Here is a 16,252-nt window from a genome sequence, read left to right as displayed (position 1 = left end):
GTAAACATTACGAATGCGTAAACATTTAACGACCCAAGTTCGGTTTGAAGACGGAAAAAAACCAAGCACAATGTTCTCTCACCATTCCTGATTTCTAAAACACACTCACAGCGTTCGGCTGGTCTTGCGGCTGTCAGAGCAGAAACGAAAGCTGATGCTTGCGTTTATATGCGAATCGTGTGAGCTTATTTTGTCCATTAGATCGAAAGATCTGAAAAATCTTGGAATCACCCACCCATAGAATCTCCCCCAAAGAAATCAGGACAGAAGTGGTTGAAAGTGGACAAAAGAGACGGATTAAAACACCAAGTGTAAATGTGTCTCCCTCGTTTACTAGAGATCCGATCTACCAAAACACATTTTAATACCAGGTGTAAACAGGGCCTAAAATACAACACTTAAACAAGTGTACATCGCAACACTATTTGCATATTCACTTCTTACTATTACAATAGTTTTTTTCTGTAGAATAACATCACAGTGGAAATGTAGTTTGCTCATTGCTAATATATTCAGTTTATTTTTGTTACTTCTTTGCTTTTGCAGAGCTGGAAGATATCAGGTTCCTTAATGTCCAACACATGAAACACAACGATGGTGAAACTACATCTATACCCACATACTAAAGGACAGCATTAAGATCACATGACTAACTCAAAAGCACAACAACAATGCAATCTGCATTGTTTATCCGAGCCCAAGCAGATGCCGGGAACCATAAGGTAAATACTGTCTCATAAAGACTATAGAGTGCACTACAAAGACATTTGAGAATAAAATACAGGTCCACTGACTTCAAGATATTTGGCCGTAACAATGACCTCGGTTTACTGAGAAGGCATTTGACCTGTCATTCCAACAGTCGATTATTAACAGGTGAACACAAAGGCCATGTACACAGCTTAAAAGGAATGTTTTTAAGAGGATTACCCACAGCTCTTTGCGTTAGAGTGGCATGTGATTGAGAACCTTGTTATTGAGTTATTGAGTAAACTAGCTTATTTATGTAACAAGCAAGAAGCCATAAACAGCCTTTAAAAGCAGCAAGTAAAGTCAGACTAAATGAGGGGGATTCTTCACAAAATGGACTGACATTACTGTGTGCGTTTAATGGCTGAGACTTTCATGAGCAACTGTTAGAACTGTTTGAAGAAGTTTAAGGACTAAATCTCAGAAATGAGCCTCAAACAGCATTAGGATTTTCCTGTAAATCTAGACAGGTCTTATAATGCATTACAATATCTCTACCCATACATAAACACATCAGTCCAGTTCAGACAACATTACAATCTAATTGTACAAAATATGACACATTTATGTTTAAATTAAATGTTAAGTGTAGAAAAGAGCAAAGACAATTTGAGTCATCTCGCACATCATCTGGGAAATTCTAATTCAATCACAGAAATGTATTGCCTTTTTACGTAACACGTTTCAAATCAAATCTAGGCAGTGTTATGCATCCATATCAGGTATGACCGTTTGATTATACATTATTGCAGTCGGTCACCATCACAATGAAAGGCATGTTGTGGTTATTACTGTTCATCATGACAGCAATTTCAGAGCGACACCATCTACAACTACTTAGTGTTGCTCAAAAACGCATTCAGCCATGCACACATGATGTTTCTCGTAATCAGCTGAAGGCTCTGGTATCATCACCTCTATTGCACACACACACACACACACACACACACACACACACACACACACACACACACACACACACACACACACACACACACACACACGCTTGCTGAGGTTTGGCTGCAAGTTCCGACTTGTTGGAGTCAGGCTTTAGTGACGGCGCCTGTCAGATGGCCGACAAAAAAAGAGAGAGAGAGAGAGATAGAGAGAGTGTGTGTGTGTGTGTGTTTGTGTGTGTGAGAGTGTGAGAGAGAGAGAGAGAGAGAGAGAGAGAGAGAGAGAGAGAGAGAGAGAGAGAGAGAGAGAGAGAGAGAGTGTGTGTGTGTGTGTGAGAGTGTGTGTGAGAGAGAGAGAGAGAGAGAGAGAGAGAGAGAGAGCTTGTCCAGTAGACACACCATGCTCTAATGACCAGGAGATGACAATCAACAGCAGACAATCTACCGCACCATTTACCACCCGAGAGAAAACGCATGGCAAAGTGTGCATTAATTCTGGCCCAAATAGGAATGAAATAAAGATTGGGAACTCAAATGGCCTTATATGACCCAGGAGAATGCGTCTGAAATAATAACACAGTAAGCTGGTTCAAAACATGCACTAAAGACTAGTTAAGTCGCTGTAGTCAGCTTGGTTTAATTTCATAACTTCCACTGAGAACAGATTCTAGTCAAACCCTCTTGGTTCAAATCTACAACCTTTTGTGTACCAGTCCAAATCACACTTAAGGTGATTTCTAGCTGGTTATTGCCACTTGGAGTTAATTGCTTATGTAAGAACGCATTTGCTGAGACGGTTAAATGTAAATGCATGTGTGAGTGCGTAGGCATGTGAGACCATGAGCTTTTATCAGCCTTCCACAGATACAGATATAGCTGGATATCGCTGAAGCAGTGCATTTCCAGACATCAGGCTGTGTTCAGTCAGAGAATAGAGAGATTAGGTCAACAGATGAGGGTTTGTGAAGCTCAGCACTGCCTTGGGCCAACCGCTGATGAATCGCAAACAGAGAGCCAGAAGCAAAGAGGTAAGAGGTTAGATAGACGCTCTCAGTGTGACTCGAAATACATCTCACATCCTCACGAAACACAACCGGTCACGTCGGTGCTAAGAAATGCATTTTAATGATTTCACGACATCCTGTAAAAGACAAATATAGCAAGCACTTCCTAATGAAGTGGCATTATTATATTAGTTAAGTAACTTGCTCTGGCCGTAACTGATCATTCTTATCCTGGTTTTGCAGAAACACCAATTATTAATTAAAGCATGTGAAGCCCCAATGTTTAATATATATATATATATATATATATATATATATATATATATATATATATATATATATATATATATATTATAACTTAATGATTAACTTTTTTCCATTATAGGAACATAGGAAAAACGTGAAATTTAGGAAGCTAAATAGTACTAATATATATAATAATATTATATAATAGTATTTAAATTAAAACCTTATATTACATGTATTGTATATTATTAAGGTTAATTATTAATAGTATTTATAATTTTTTATAGTATTAATTATAGTTATATGATTAAATGATACTATTCAATTAAAATATTATTAATACTATTTTTATGCTGTATAGCATTTACAATTATCATGAAAAAATTTAGCACCACTAATAATAATAATGATAACGTTATAACATTAATACATTATATACAGTGGCGGTCAGAATTATTTTTATAGCCATCTTTGATCATATTTACAAAGGGGGCAAATAATTCTGACTAGCACTGTATTGCATATTAAGGTTAATTATTAATATTATTAATACTGTTATTGTATACTATACATATTGATTCTCAATAACAAACAGTAGCCGAATATGTGTTTAAACTAGCTTATAAGAATATGAAAGGTCTTCGTGGTACCTTTGTTCTTTGGTATATGTCAAACCAGGAGATTTTCATAATACGACAGGAAGAGTAACGAGCAAAATCAGAAGGTCAGGTCATCAGGAAGGTTGGATGAGAGCAGAGAATGAGATATTTATGGGTAAGGGTTGAAGTCTCGCATGTATTAAGACTCGCTTTCACAAATTAATGGTGGCATGAGAGGAAACTGAGGTCAACTGAGGTCAACTGATGCCTGTTACCTACATGTGAGAGTTTCCAGCAGAACAGAAAGCCAGAGCAAATGTAGCGGTCGCTGAAATTTCTGCATTAACATGATGGATATGATAACTGCACTGAAATCGTAATTCTGAACTCCAACTTTGCTACCTGTTCGACAACACCTGGAGGATGGGATTTATTGGTGAATTATGCATTGGTCAAGTCCAAAATATAGTTCACACGAAACTGAAAATTCTGTCATCGTTTACTCGCACTCATATCGTTCTGAAAATTGCCATCAGAATATTTTATGTAATTAGTTTGCAAATATTCTAAACCGGTACTTGTGTTTTTCAGATTGCTTATGAACAGGCATACACATCTGAAATAAAACCTCTAAAAGTTTTTTTTTTTCTTCTTTAAAAGGTACACCATCTAACTTTTGGCCCTAAACAAAACTTTTTTCATGCATTTTGCAGAGTTTTGGTTGTGTTTCGGCTCTGCGTGACTGTCAGATGAATTCTCATAACTCATAACTAACAAAGAGATGATCCTACTACTCATAAAACATTCACTACTAGCTAGGCTTGAGAGATATAACCAGTTTAGATGGAAAGGATCACAAGCTGACTAGTTGAAGACGTTACTGTATCTTTACCCATTAATAGACATGGTACTTCCTTGAAAATAAATTCCAGCACAGCGCTACAACAACCAAAAAAGATATGACTCTTCACAATAGATAATGCTCAATGAACTCTGTCAGAGCTACATATAGCAATTTATCTGTTCAACAAAATACCTTACCTATTACTCACCAGTTGAGTAATAAAAACACCATCATCTGCTTTTACAACATTTCAAATCCCTCAGTTCTCGCCATCTCTGAAAAGCCAAGCCAATGTTGATTCTTGTTTTATTACTTGCTCTGTTCTGCGTTCTTTTTAAACGGGTTATTCCCCGAAGGATCGAGATTTAGCTGCTCCATCTCAACCTTTCTAACTCGTTGTGAGAACTAACCTCTGCCACTCACACACCAAACAAGCATCACAGTAGCCGGAGCAACATTTCTCTATTTACGGATATGGTGAGACGCGCACGAGCGAGTGACGCATGTTCGCAATTTTCCTCCAAAAACCATCCCGTCAGGGTAACACAAAAACACATTTAGGAAGAAGGACTGATGATGTACTGACTCATTAAACTAGGAATTTGATTTTTTGCCAAAAATGTTATTCGACAATCGAGGAGCAAAAGTCGAATATCGTTCGAAAATCAGGGAACAAAAACGAAGAAAAAAAACTGCACAATCTCACAATGACAGAAAGGGAGGCCAATTTCATCTTTTGCGATTTGTCATCAAAAAAACTGTCTATTAATTGAACAAGAAACATGTTCTCGTCAGTTTTTTTACATAGTAGGCCTATGGTAGGCTAATTGGAAGAAGAAAAAACAATAAGCACGACAGTCCGTGTGTGCATCGCCAAACCAGATGCTCGTAAGATCAAAAAATAAAATAAATGCGGTAGGATATGTCATAATGATTTTATGCGAACCTGCCTTGTTACCGACAATAGCCTACTTTTTAAACAAATTAGTTTCAATCAAACTATTCATAGCCTAACGCTTAGGCATACGTCATATTCTTGTTAAAAAAAAGGAGCATGTCAACATGTTCTGGGAGAAGTAGTGGAGCGTAACGTCCAGCCGCGGAGAACACCCGCTCGGATGCCACAGAAGTCGCAGGCGCACTGAAGTAGGAGATTGCTAACTTTGCCAGGCACGCCATTTACACTCAACTTTATCATTGTTAATTTTCTTAAACAAGTCCGACACGGAGCTTCTTGGTTGCTGCATGGTTGGTCGCAGAGTTAACGGTCACGACAATGCTCTTCTTCTGTTGTTTGTTTACACTATGTACACAACGCAGGTAGCCTAGATCGCGCAGTAGGGGGGTTCATTCATGTTAGCGACAACTTGTGTCCCAGACAGGAAAATACCCTGCTGCGCGATCTGTGACAGTAGGCGCGGCGTCAATTATGTAGAACACATTGGAATTGCGCGAAAACATAACGATATTCGAAAAAGCTATTTTATGATCGAATTTTGCACGCAGTTCGACTTTTCGAAGATCGCGACGCATCTCTATTACTTACATTTTGAAAATTAAAAAAAAATATAGACATAGAGTAGCTTTGATATCTTCCAGTTTACCTCAGCTTTAGGCAGGCACTGGAGTGTTTATTAGCGAGCTAAAGCATCTCATTAGGAAATAGATAGTGGGCGGCTGAAATCATCAGTGGCTAAACTCACCACTCTTCTGACTTCAAACCTTCATGGATCATTTGATTAGCAGTGAGTAATTGGCTCCATCTTTCATACTCTCTGACTTTACCTTTCGGCACAAAGCAATCTCTTAAAAGTCCAAAAGGGCAAAAGGAACTCGGCAAGATGTCGAAGGTGATTACTGTAATAAAGGTCACTCTGTTGTATGAGTTTTACCTTTGTATCTTCAATAGCAACTACTCTTGTGACAGTAATACAAGAGAGAAAGAGAGTTTCTAAGTTAGTTGTTGACCTTTCACCACTATAAACCACCTTTATTCACCAAAATGAAGGAAAAACAGTTGGGTTACAATAGAGCTAAGTATATGTACAAGAATAAGTACTTGATTGTTTCATTACTGGATGAATCAGCATTTTTGAACGAATAATTCAATGCCAAATACATGTTTTTTTAACAGTACCAGGTGACGTAATGTACGGTAATCGAAAACATCATTATTTGAAGCGCCATGTTACTTACAAAAGTTGATTCACTCTATTTTTAGCGCTTCTGTAATTATCAGCGTTTATATCTGAACTATACACTTTTATCCCAGTTCTTCTATGATAATATGAATATTTGTAACAGAAATATTGATACTGTGTGGTTGAAAAGACTGTTCTTGAAGCTGTTTCACACCTATATAGTACATGACAACTACTCCCTGTGGCTCAGTGGCAGAGCCGTCGCAGATTTAAATGTTCCGGTGAGATTTTGTCAAAATTATAATAGACAGGCGAATCGTTGTCATTAGGAATGAGATTGCATGGGTGTTTGAATCGAGAACGCGATCTTTAATGATTAAAGGGGTGGTAAAATGCCCTTTACACAAGATTTAAAATAAGTCTCTGATGTCCCCAGAGTGTGTATGTGAAGTTTTAGCTCAAAACACCCCACAGATATTTTTATATAGCATGTTAAAATCGGCACTTTTTGAGGGTGAGCAAAAACGCATGGTTTTTGTGTCTGTCCCTTTAAATGCAAATGAGCTGCTGCTCCCGCACAGGGGGCGGAGCTACAACAGCTTGTGTGCTGTTACCTCACACAGACATGCATTGAAAATTAAAAAAACTTTTAGCCTTTTATGTTTAAACCGGTGTCAGACATCTAGCGGTGAAATTGTACATGACTACCAACTGAATATTACTTTCTAGACCCTCCCATTGGCAGGGCGTTTTAACTCCTACCGTGGCCGTATTATTTCAAATCTGCCGGCAGTCGCGAGTCATCTCCCCCTCGCATTCGTCACAGCGCCACTGAATGTAAAAACGCGAAAGGGGAAGCTTGAATTTCCAGGTATGTCCCTCTTTGGCTAATGTATTTTCAAGATGGAGGCGCAACATGGCTTCCGCCATTCGAGCAGCTCACCCGTATGCATTATAATTGGCAGATTCTACGCTTAGGAGAATACTTGATTAGTTGGTAGAAGTAATTCTACATTAATGAGCACATATAATTTTGAAAGAACAAAGTGGTTTTTGCTAAGAATCAACTTAAAAAATTACACAGTGTAGCTTTAAAAAACGATTTCTTTATTTCAGTTAATTTCTTTGAACTTTGAGCGTTGTAACTTTGCAGATGTTGTTTATGCTCAAACGGCAACATTACACACTAACTAAAGTTAGAAAAGTGAAATCATAATCAACCACCCCTTTAATCGTGCAGCTCTAGGTTACAGTAAATAATAAATTCAACATCTGACTGTTATATATATATATATATCAAACCTTCTTATGAGCTGAGGAACTGAGGTCAAAGGTTAATTCAGGACACTTACCAGGTCTGTTTTGGTCAGGTCCTCATATTCCGAAGAGTAAAAGGAAGGTGTTTTCCCGAAGCTGTTGTTGTCACTGGCAGTTTTGTTTGGCTGGGCATGCTGACGGTAAGTGGCACTTTTAGGAGACCAGCAGAAAAGGTTGATGGATTCCCGGACACAGCGTTCAATGTCGATCTCTGAATGCAAAACGGGAAAGAGAGAAGTGTTGCTTCACAACAATCGTACTTTAGGATGGCGATCCTAAATAAAATAAGATTTCAAGCAACTCCTAAGCTGATGAATACTTCTAGTTCTGGGCGATTTAAATATCTTAAGAGCGTTAGGAAGAACAGCAACTTTATGCTCATTTGGCAAAGCCACAGGAGAATCACAGACTGTCTAACTTCCACCTAATTAAACTTGGATGACCTTGGGGTTTCTCTACAACTGATCCAGAGACTTTGACTTCTTGCCAATGCTTCATTCAGTCACAAACAAATTTAGTGAAGACATCAACACTTCATTCACACTCTCACAGTACCAGATGAAGGGGAGATTCAACTGCTTCCTTCAAATGCAAAGCGAACTCTCTTGAGCCATGAGCCTTAAACCGGAGATTAGAGTAAAAGGGATTCACATGGATATAAACAAATCAGCAATCCTTTTCTCGCTATCTAACTCACTTTCTATCCTGTTAGCGAAAGAAGTATCCCAAAAGAAATGGTTTAGCATGCTTGGTCTACTATTCAAATTAAGCCGAGTGTGACAGCTTCATTTTATTTAAGAGGATATGATCTGAATACTGGATTATAAACACTGGACTTACTCCGAGGGGCTAAGATTACAGTCCTCTACAGTAGTATAGGCAAGACAGACTGAGCGAGAGAGAAAGAGGAGCTGTGCTAGAAGTGTGCTGCCAGCATTTTAAGGCATCATTGTAATGCAACAGACGTGAAAGCGCTAAAAGGTAGGGGGCATCGCATATCAGTTGCAGAGAGGACAGAAAATCGCATAATGCAATACGCTGCGACGAACACAGTGAAATAAATACAGAATTTGGAGATTATAAAAAGGTATTTTTCCCAATAATTGTCTTCATAGTTATTTTTTAAAGTACATTTATTTCTTAAAATCAACGCCTAATATTGGCACAGACCATTACATATTTAAAACAGTAATATCCTATACTAAACCTAAACTAATCTTGACAAACTATATATCATTTGAAAGCTTACAATCTCTAGTTTATATATTTGGTGACTGATTTTCCAAATAAATTACAGAGGAGCCGTAATTTATCAATTTGCAACAGGAATATTTTCAAGAACCTTTATTTTGAAATAGTGATGAACATGAAAAATCATGAAAGAATGGTAGAAAACCATTCAGTTTTTTTCATGCCAAGAGTTCAAATGATAGCATCCATTAAATTCTTTTTTTTAAAAAAAGGTCTGAACATGTTTTAAATATAAAGAAAAAATATATATATTTGACCATTTGTGATGTGGCAGCGAGCTATAATGCACACACGTTTTCTTTTTGTGTTTCTTAGAGGTTGAATTCATTTCAAAATCTGCCAAACTTCCAATACTACTTCTGAATAGGATGTCTACTTCATAAATTGTATGAAAATTGTAAAAATAATGGTTCAGATCAATCACACAACATATGGAAATGGAGGCGCCCTTATATGGGCAGTAATGTAAACTAGTGAAAAAGTTTGGTACTGCGCCCAAACTAAATCTCACTGAAAGCTTATTTTTTGAGATATCACCCTAAAATTTGAAACACAACTTTTGGCTTTGATTTTGTTGCATTTTTAGAGTCCACCAGGTTTTGAAAATATATATTTTATATCAAATATGAATAATTACATTTTTAACATCGTACATTTTCATAAACTCAAACTTCTATAACTTGTTTTCTGTTCAACTTTCTTAATTTATTTCACTTCTACAAAAATCTGCAAAATGTCTTCTTTAAAACAAGACCAATCTTACATCTATATTCCAAAGAATTCTTGAATTACAACCATTTAAGTTCAGAATGTGCATTTTCATGTCTATAAAATAAAAAAAGGGGGGGGGGCCGCTTAATTAAACCATGAATAAAACTAACAAGCTCTAACGAGTCACAACTTCACAAACTTCACGTTGAAACAAGAAAAGACCATGATACCAAGATTTTATTTTCTATTCTAAACCTATAGAGCATATAGATTTTGTAATGCTTTTGATAAAAATTAGCTTATCCTAACAAAGGCTTTATTCATTTAATAAAACATCCACTAAAAGCTTCAATATTGCGAAATATTATTACGATTTAAAATAGCTGTTTTCTAATTAATATATTTTAAAATGTAATTTATTCCTGTGATGCAAAGCTGAATATTCAGCATCATTACTCCAGTCTTCAGTGTCACATGATCCTTCAGAAATCATTCTAATATGATGATTTGATGCTCAAGAAACACATATTGTTATTATCAAATGTTGAAAACGGTTGAGCTGCTTCATATTTTTTGTGGAGAGGATTCTTTGATGAATAGAACATTCAAAACAACAGCATTTATTTGGAATAGAAATCTTTTATAAATGTTACACATACCATCGCATTAGGCATGTGCCGGTATCACTTTTTCATGCTGCGATTAATTGAGAGAGCATTTATCACGGTATACGGTATTATCACGATATTGTAATTTTACAAGAGAAACAGGTTAAAAAAAGAAACAAACTTCAGTTTTGTCCTTTTAGTAACTTTAACTTTTTAATGAACTAAAAGTAACTCAAACATTTAAATACAAATAAATATAAATAAAACAATATAAAATATAAAAGTAAACTGAACAATTATATCCTTTATCTCCCTGAATTGCAGTGGATGGTTATGAGCGAACATGAGCGAATATGAGCGAACATGTTAGACGTGTTCCCTTGTTTTGCAGCCACTTTCCGTCCACATGTCTTACACAAAGGGAAACTTCTTCGATCAGCAATCCCTCTGCATTTTTTTGGAACCCAAAATATTTCCAAACATCTGACTTTACCCTTTTTGAAGGGGGATAAATTGTCGGCAGCGTTCCGCCTTCCGCCATTATTCTTCTTCATGTGAGAATTTGAATGCGGCGTCAGTGGCCGTGGCGCGCACTGCGTGCAGTGTGATTCTACATGTGACGTGAACACTGTTTACATCCGGGTGCGCTCACGTGTTCTGCGCAGCATATACGCAGTGTTTGTTCAAGCGGTTGATGGAAAATAAGCTATAAAGCACGTTCTAAAAAAAAAAATTCGGATCTATTATTTTTTACGGTATTTTGAAGTGCCCACGATAACAATATCGTGTATATTCATTATCGTGATTTATCGAATTACCGAAAATCGGCACATGTCTACATCGCATCTCAGCACTCGTGTTTGTCTTAAAACATTTTTATACACATTCTCAGGTAAAAAAAAAAAAAAAAAAAAAAGACAGATAGATAGATAGATTTTCAAGTCTGGAAGTTGACTACTGAAATTGAGTAGCATGCAGTAGCATGAAGTCGAGTGTCTTGTATGCTTTGTGTGAGAATTGCTATTTGTATGAGTTTCTGGCCATGTGATGTGTTTCAAATCAGTCACCTAAGATAAGGCTCATTCCAGTTAAGATGGCAAGCGAGGGCTTTGGAACAGAGAGAGAGAGGAGGATGAATGCAAACAGCATGAGAGATGAGGCACCAGTCAGTCAGTGCATTAGAGACTTGACAGATGATCCGCCTTTCCTCCAACCATCACCTCCCTGTGCCTCCTTCCACTGACCCAAATCTAGACGCAGAGATGAGGAATGACATATGGATCTGGAGGTTCGAGACATGTGCACATCATAAATATGGCGCCTTGTCACCTCTGCCGTAACTCTTACATACAATCCTCCCGATCGCTGAGAACCGTGCATGCACTGGGGGTCCTTGACGTCCCACATACACTCCAGACTCCATAAGAACTGGTTCTCGAATCCCAACCCGACACAGCGGCACAAAAGGAATGAGTAAAGACGTTCAGTCACAATGCATTAATGTTGCATGAAACACCACCGCCTTCCAGCACAGAATTCCCACTGTAGTCAAGACAAATACCGTGCATTTGAAAGACAGGTCTGGCTATGCATTCCACATTTCATCTTAATAAACACAGATTTCGTCACAGTATTAGCTGCAGACGTTATTCAGACACTGATATTGACTTTCACACGGCATGAAACAGACACGCCTGAAGGAGTCATCCGGATTCAGTAGTAAAGGGGGATAAGAACTAAATGACACACTACTAAATTCTCCTGACTTCATCCACTCTGACTGAAGGAGAGAAATCAGCCTCTACAGGATGTGGAACAGACATTATTATTATGCGTGTAATGATAACAACGGTAGTAACTACAATATTTTGGTGTAAACAAACGGTTATCACGAAAAAAATGTGGGTACCGAGTGAATAACTGAAGTGGATCCCTTTCACTTTGAACTAGTAGAGTTTATATTATGAATTGTATCGGCACTGGTCGATTAACAGGAAATTGACTTAAAAAATAACAAAATAAAAATATAAAATAAACTACTGTTCAAAAGTTTGGAGTAAGTATGATTTTTGATAGGGATGCACCGATATAAAACATTTTTGGCCGATACGATAATTCTTTATATTTGAAAGCCGATAACCAATATATTAGCCGAATAATTATACAATTTTTGAGAGCCTGATTACAAAAACAAAAGTCTCACCATTAAAAGCCATCTCCCAAGCACACAATTATAATGTTCTCATTATAATTTGATGTAACCTATATGACAGACTTGTGCTGTGCATGTGCTTAACTGTATTTTCCTTTTTTTTAATGATTCCATAATATTTCAAGCAATTCAAAAGCATCATGGTGAACAGTGCGCATCTGAAGTGTCTCGGCTGAAGGGAATAATCCATTATCGACTTTAAAGGGGTGGTATAATGCCCTTTTCACAAGATTTAAAATAAGTCTCTGATGTCCCCAGAGTGTGTATGTGAAGTTTTAGCTCAAAATACCCCACAGATATTTTTATATAGCATGTTAAAATCGTCACTTTTAGAGGTTGAGCAAAAACGCCTCGTTTTGTGTCTGTTCCTTTAAATGGAAATGAGCTGCTCCTCCCGGCACAGGGGGCGGAGCTTCAACAGATCGTGTCCTTTTACCTCACACACACATGCACTGAAAATTTCTTTAATGTTCAAACTGGATTCAGACAATGATGGAGAGACTCAGGAAGAAGTGACAACATGTAGAAGCAACAGGACATTTCTGAACGGTTAGTTGATGAATGTATGTTGCTTACGTGTAGTTATCTTCTAGTCATAGATTAGCATATTCTGTCTTGATAATCTATAAATTGTGCTCCAGGGGCGGGGTTTATGTAAATTTTAGGGTTGGTGATGTCACAAACCCGGGAGGAATGTCGTGTAGTCCCTACCAGCCGTTTGTTGTAAAGTGATTTCTTTAAAAGCAAATATCTCCCTTTGCTTTGAACTTTCAGTGTTGTAACTTTGCAGATGTTGTGTATGCTCAAACAGCAACATTACACACTAACTAAAGCTAGAAAAGTGAAATCATAATCAACCACCCCTTTAATATATCGGCCCAATTTTCTTATCAGGCCGATAACGATAATCTCAAAAATGAACATATATCGGCCGATAAGTCTCCTATGCTCACCAAGGCTGCAATTATTTCATAAAAATACAGTAAAAACAGTAATATTTTGAAATATTACTTCAGTGTCTTCAGTGTCACATGATCATTCATTCTAATATAATTTGGCATATTTGGCAGACTCTTTGATGACCTGAATGTTTAAAAGAACAGAATGTAAAATTATAAATGTCTTTACTGTCATGTATGCTCATTTTAATGCATCCCTGCCGAAACACAGTATTAATCTCTTTAAAATTATATCTTACTGACCCAAAACTTTAGAAATCTAGTGGGGAAAAAAATATCTAAAATGTTTGTTCCAAGATACACTAATTAGATTTTTTTGCATGATATTATGTAATATTATTAAATTACTAAATGTAAATATTATGAAATAAATGTATTCATTTCAGCAATGTCTCATTTGCTATCATTAAATAGTATCAATATCATATCATGAACAGTACCACCCTCCTTAATTGGCATCAATATCAGTACGGCCCTTTAAAAATGTGTATCTGTCGGGCACTTCCACTAAACTCCACCGGAGCTTCACGGCTTCTATTGACAGAACGGATTAATGTTAGTCTGGGCCATTTAACACCTATCAGCTCGTGAATACATTTCATCACTACCATCATTTTCCAGCTCACAGTTTCCGAAACGCATAAGAAGGGAAAGAAAAAATGGCCTTGATAAAGGTGATAACGGTTAACAGACCTCTTTATGAGGCAATAAAAAAGACTGAGGAGAAAAATTCACCTCCACAACCTTTCTCCAACGAAATATAGCGCGCTTTTGTGATTTAAAACCCAAAAGGATGTCTGCAGTTGTGGCCAAAAACAAAACACGCAGTCATGTATACAAACCCAGTCTCCGCGGTTTAATTAGTAACCTGCGTGAGAGAATAAAAATGAAAAAATGTTAAAACGTGTTATTAACAAGTTGAGACGTTTGTGTACGAGAGGCAGGAATTACAAGCCACAGATTCACCAACTCTATATTTAGCGCTAACAGTGTGTAAAGTAAACACAGTCATGTAGCAACAAGCGGGTCAAACAAACACGCTAGGACAGAGGAATGTGATGATGGTGCTTAAAGTCTCAATAGAAAAATGTCTTTGGATGCTGTGGGAATGGGAGTAGGGCATGGGCAATAATAATGCACTTTAAAGTGTACAGTGTAAAATGAGGTTCTAGGGAAGAGGTTCTTGTTTCTATGGTAAATTGCTGTATTTGTTATAAATGATTTTTCATTGTTTTCATAAATGATAACGTCCCCTCCCTCTTGCAGCTCATCTCTTCTCTGATAATGTGTTTACTGGCGTGAGGGCGGAGCAACCTGTCACTCACGAAGATCCACCAATAGCAAAGCACAATCATCCAGTCAATTCCTGACGGACAAAATCAAGTCCCGTCCTAAATAATTTTTTTGTTCGACAAGTTGTTTTACTCAGACGTCACAATAGGGAAGAAAAGTAGAGATTGACAAATATTAACTTTTTATAAGCAATACCAATACTGGTTTAGCATGTTTATGTGCCCGATAACCGATATACAGAACCAATATATATATATATATATATATATATATATATTTTATATTATTATAATACAACTATAAATCAAGCTGAGAAACAGTACAGAACTGAACATAATACTGAAAATATACTTTTTTCTATACTGTAATTTTGTATATTTTTTTTTATTTATAACAGCTGTAATATTAACAATAGGCAAAATAAATGTACAAAGTCTAATGTTTTCAAATGGAGAACGTAAATAAATGACAGGCGATTCTATCAACTTTGCGTGAATATAAGCATTTGCTTTAAACTTCAATTTGAAAGATTTGTGTTCTTTAAAAGCCGAGACTAAAGAGTGAAGAGAATGGAATATGCAACATGCACTCATTCATGGCTGTTTTATTTAATTAATGTAAAATTACGTCTTTATTGGGACATGACTTGACAGATTACGGGACTCTGAGTTTGTTTAATCTACTTGTTGAAAAGGCAAGTTTAAAGCCAGCTTTTACAGTTCCTCCTGAACCAAAACAACGAGCGTATACTGCGTTCACCCATAACTACTGTACTTTGGAAGAGAAACCCGTGACTTTATAATCAGAGCGGTTCGTGACTCAAATTTTCAATGGCAACACTATCAACGCTGAAATGAATCTGCAGCAGTCAGGTGGTACAGGTCAGAGCTCTTTAACTTGTTTATGTTCATTGTTATTGTAATGGTATGTGCTTTGAGACATGAGGTACCGGTAGTTTAATGCCGTGGCGCATTTATGTATTTTGAAGTTGGTTTGGAGACACTCTGAAGGGAGAGTGGGTTATTTTACACTGTTGTTGACTCATCTCCCTTCAGACTCGGTACTTTAAAGCTGCAGTCGACAATCTGGCAAACTCTCATGCCCCTCCCCCACTACCACCAGCACCCTCCCATCGAGTTCGCAAGGTCGTCAGTGTGTGTGCGCACTTTTTCTCTCCGCCATCACGCTTCGTACAATCCAACACACCTGCAAACTTCAGGTGTGTACATGAGATATTGTAACATGCGCGGGGGGGAGGGGGGATCTGTGGTGTGTGCACGAACTATGATTGACAGTCAGATCTCACACAACCCTGCGCTGATTGGACCAGAAGAACCGGGAGCGGTGGATTTTTGCAAACTTCAGTTATTTTGCAAATAACAGGCTCTAGATGGAGGTAGAAGCTGGGTTTTTTTTCTAAA

General features: G+C 37.3%; 1 protein-coding gene across 2 annotated transcripts in view; it reads right to left on the bottom strand.

Annotated features, from left to right (window-relative positions):
- tbck (TBC1 domain containing kinase) overlaps nt 1-16,252 on the bottom strand; it is a 57,317-nt gene that overhangs the window by 9,032 nt on the left and 32,033 nt on the right. For both annotated transcript variants that reach the window (XM_079615280.1, XM_079615281.1), the window contains one exon: nt 7,833-8,008. In XM_079615280.1, the coding sequence (XP_079471406.1) occupies nt 7,833-8,008 (176 nt within the window). The remainder of the gene's footprint in view (nt 1-7,832; nt 8,009-16,252) is intronic.

This window comes from Phoxinus phoxinus (genome assembly GCF_949152265.1).
Source record: "Phoxinus phoxinus genome assembly, chromosome: 6".
NCBI lineage: Eukaryota > Metazoa > Chordata > Actinopteri > Cypriniformes > Leuciscidae > Phoxinus > Phoxinus phoxinus.
The sequence above is the reverse complement of the archived record's forward strand: the minus strand, read 5'-3'. Positions and strand labels throughout refer to the sequence as shown.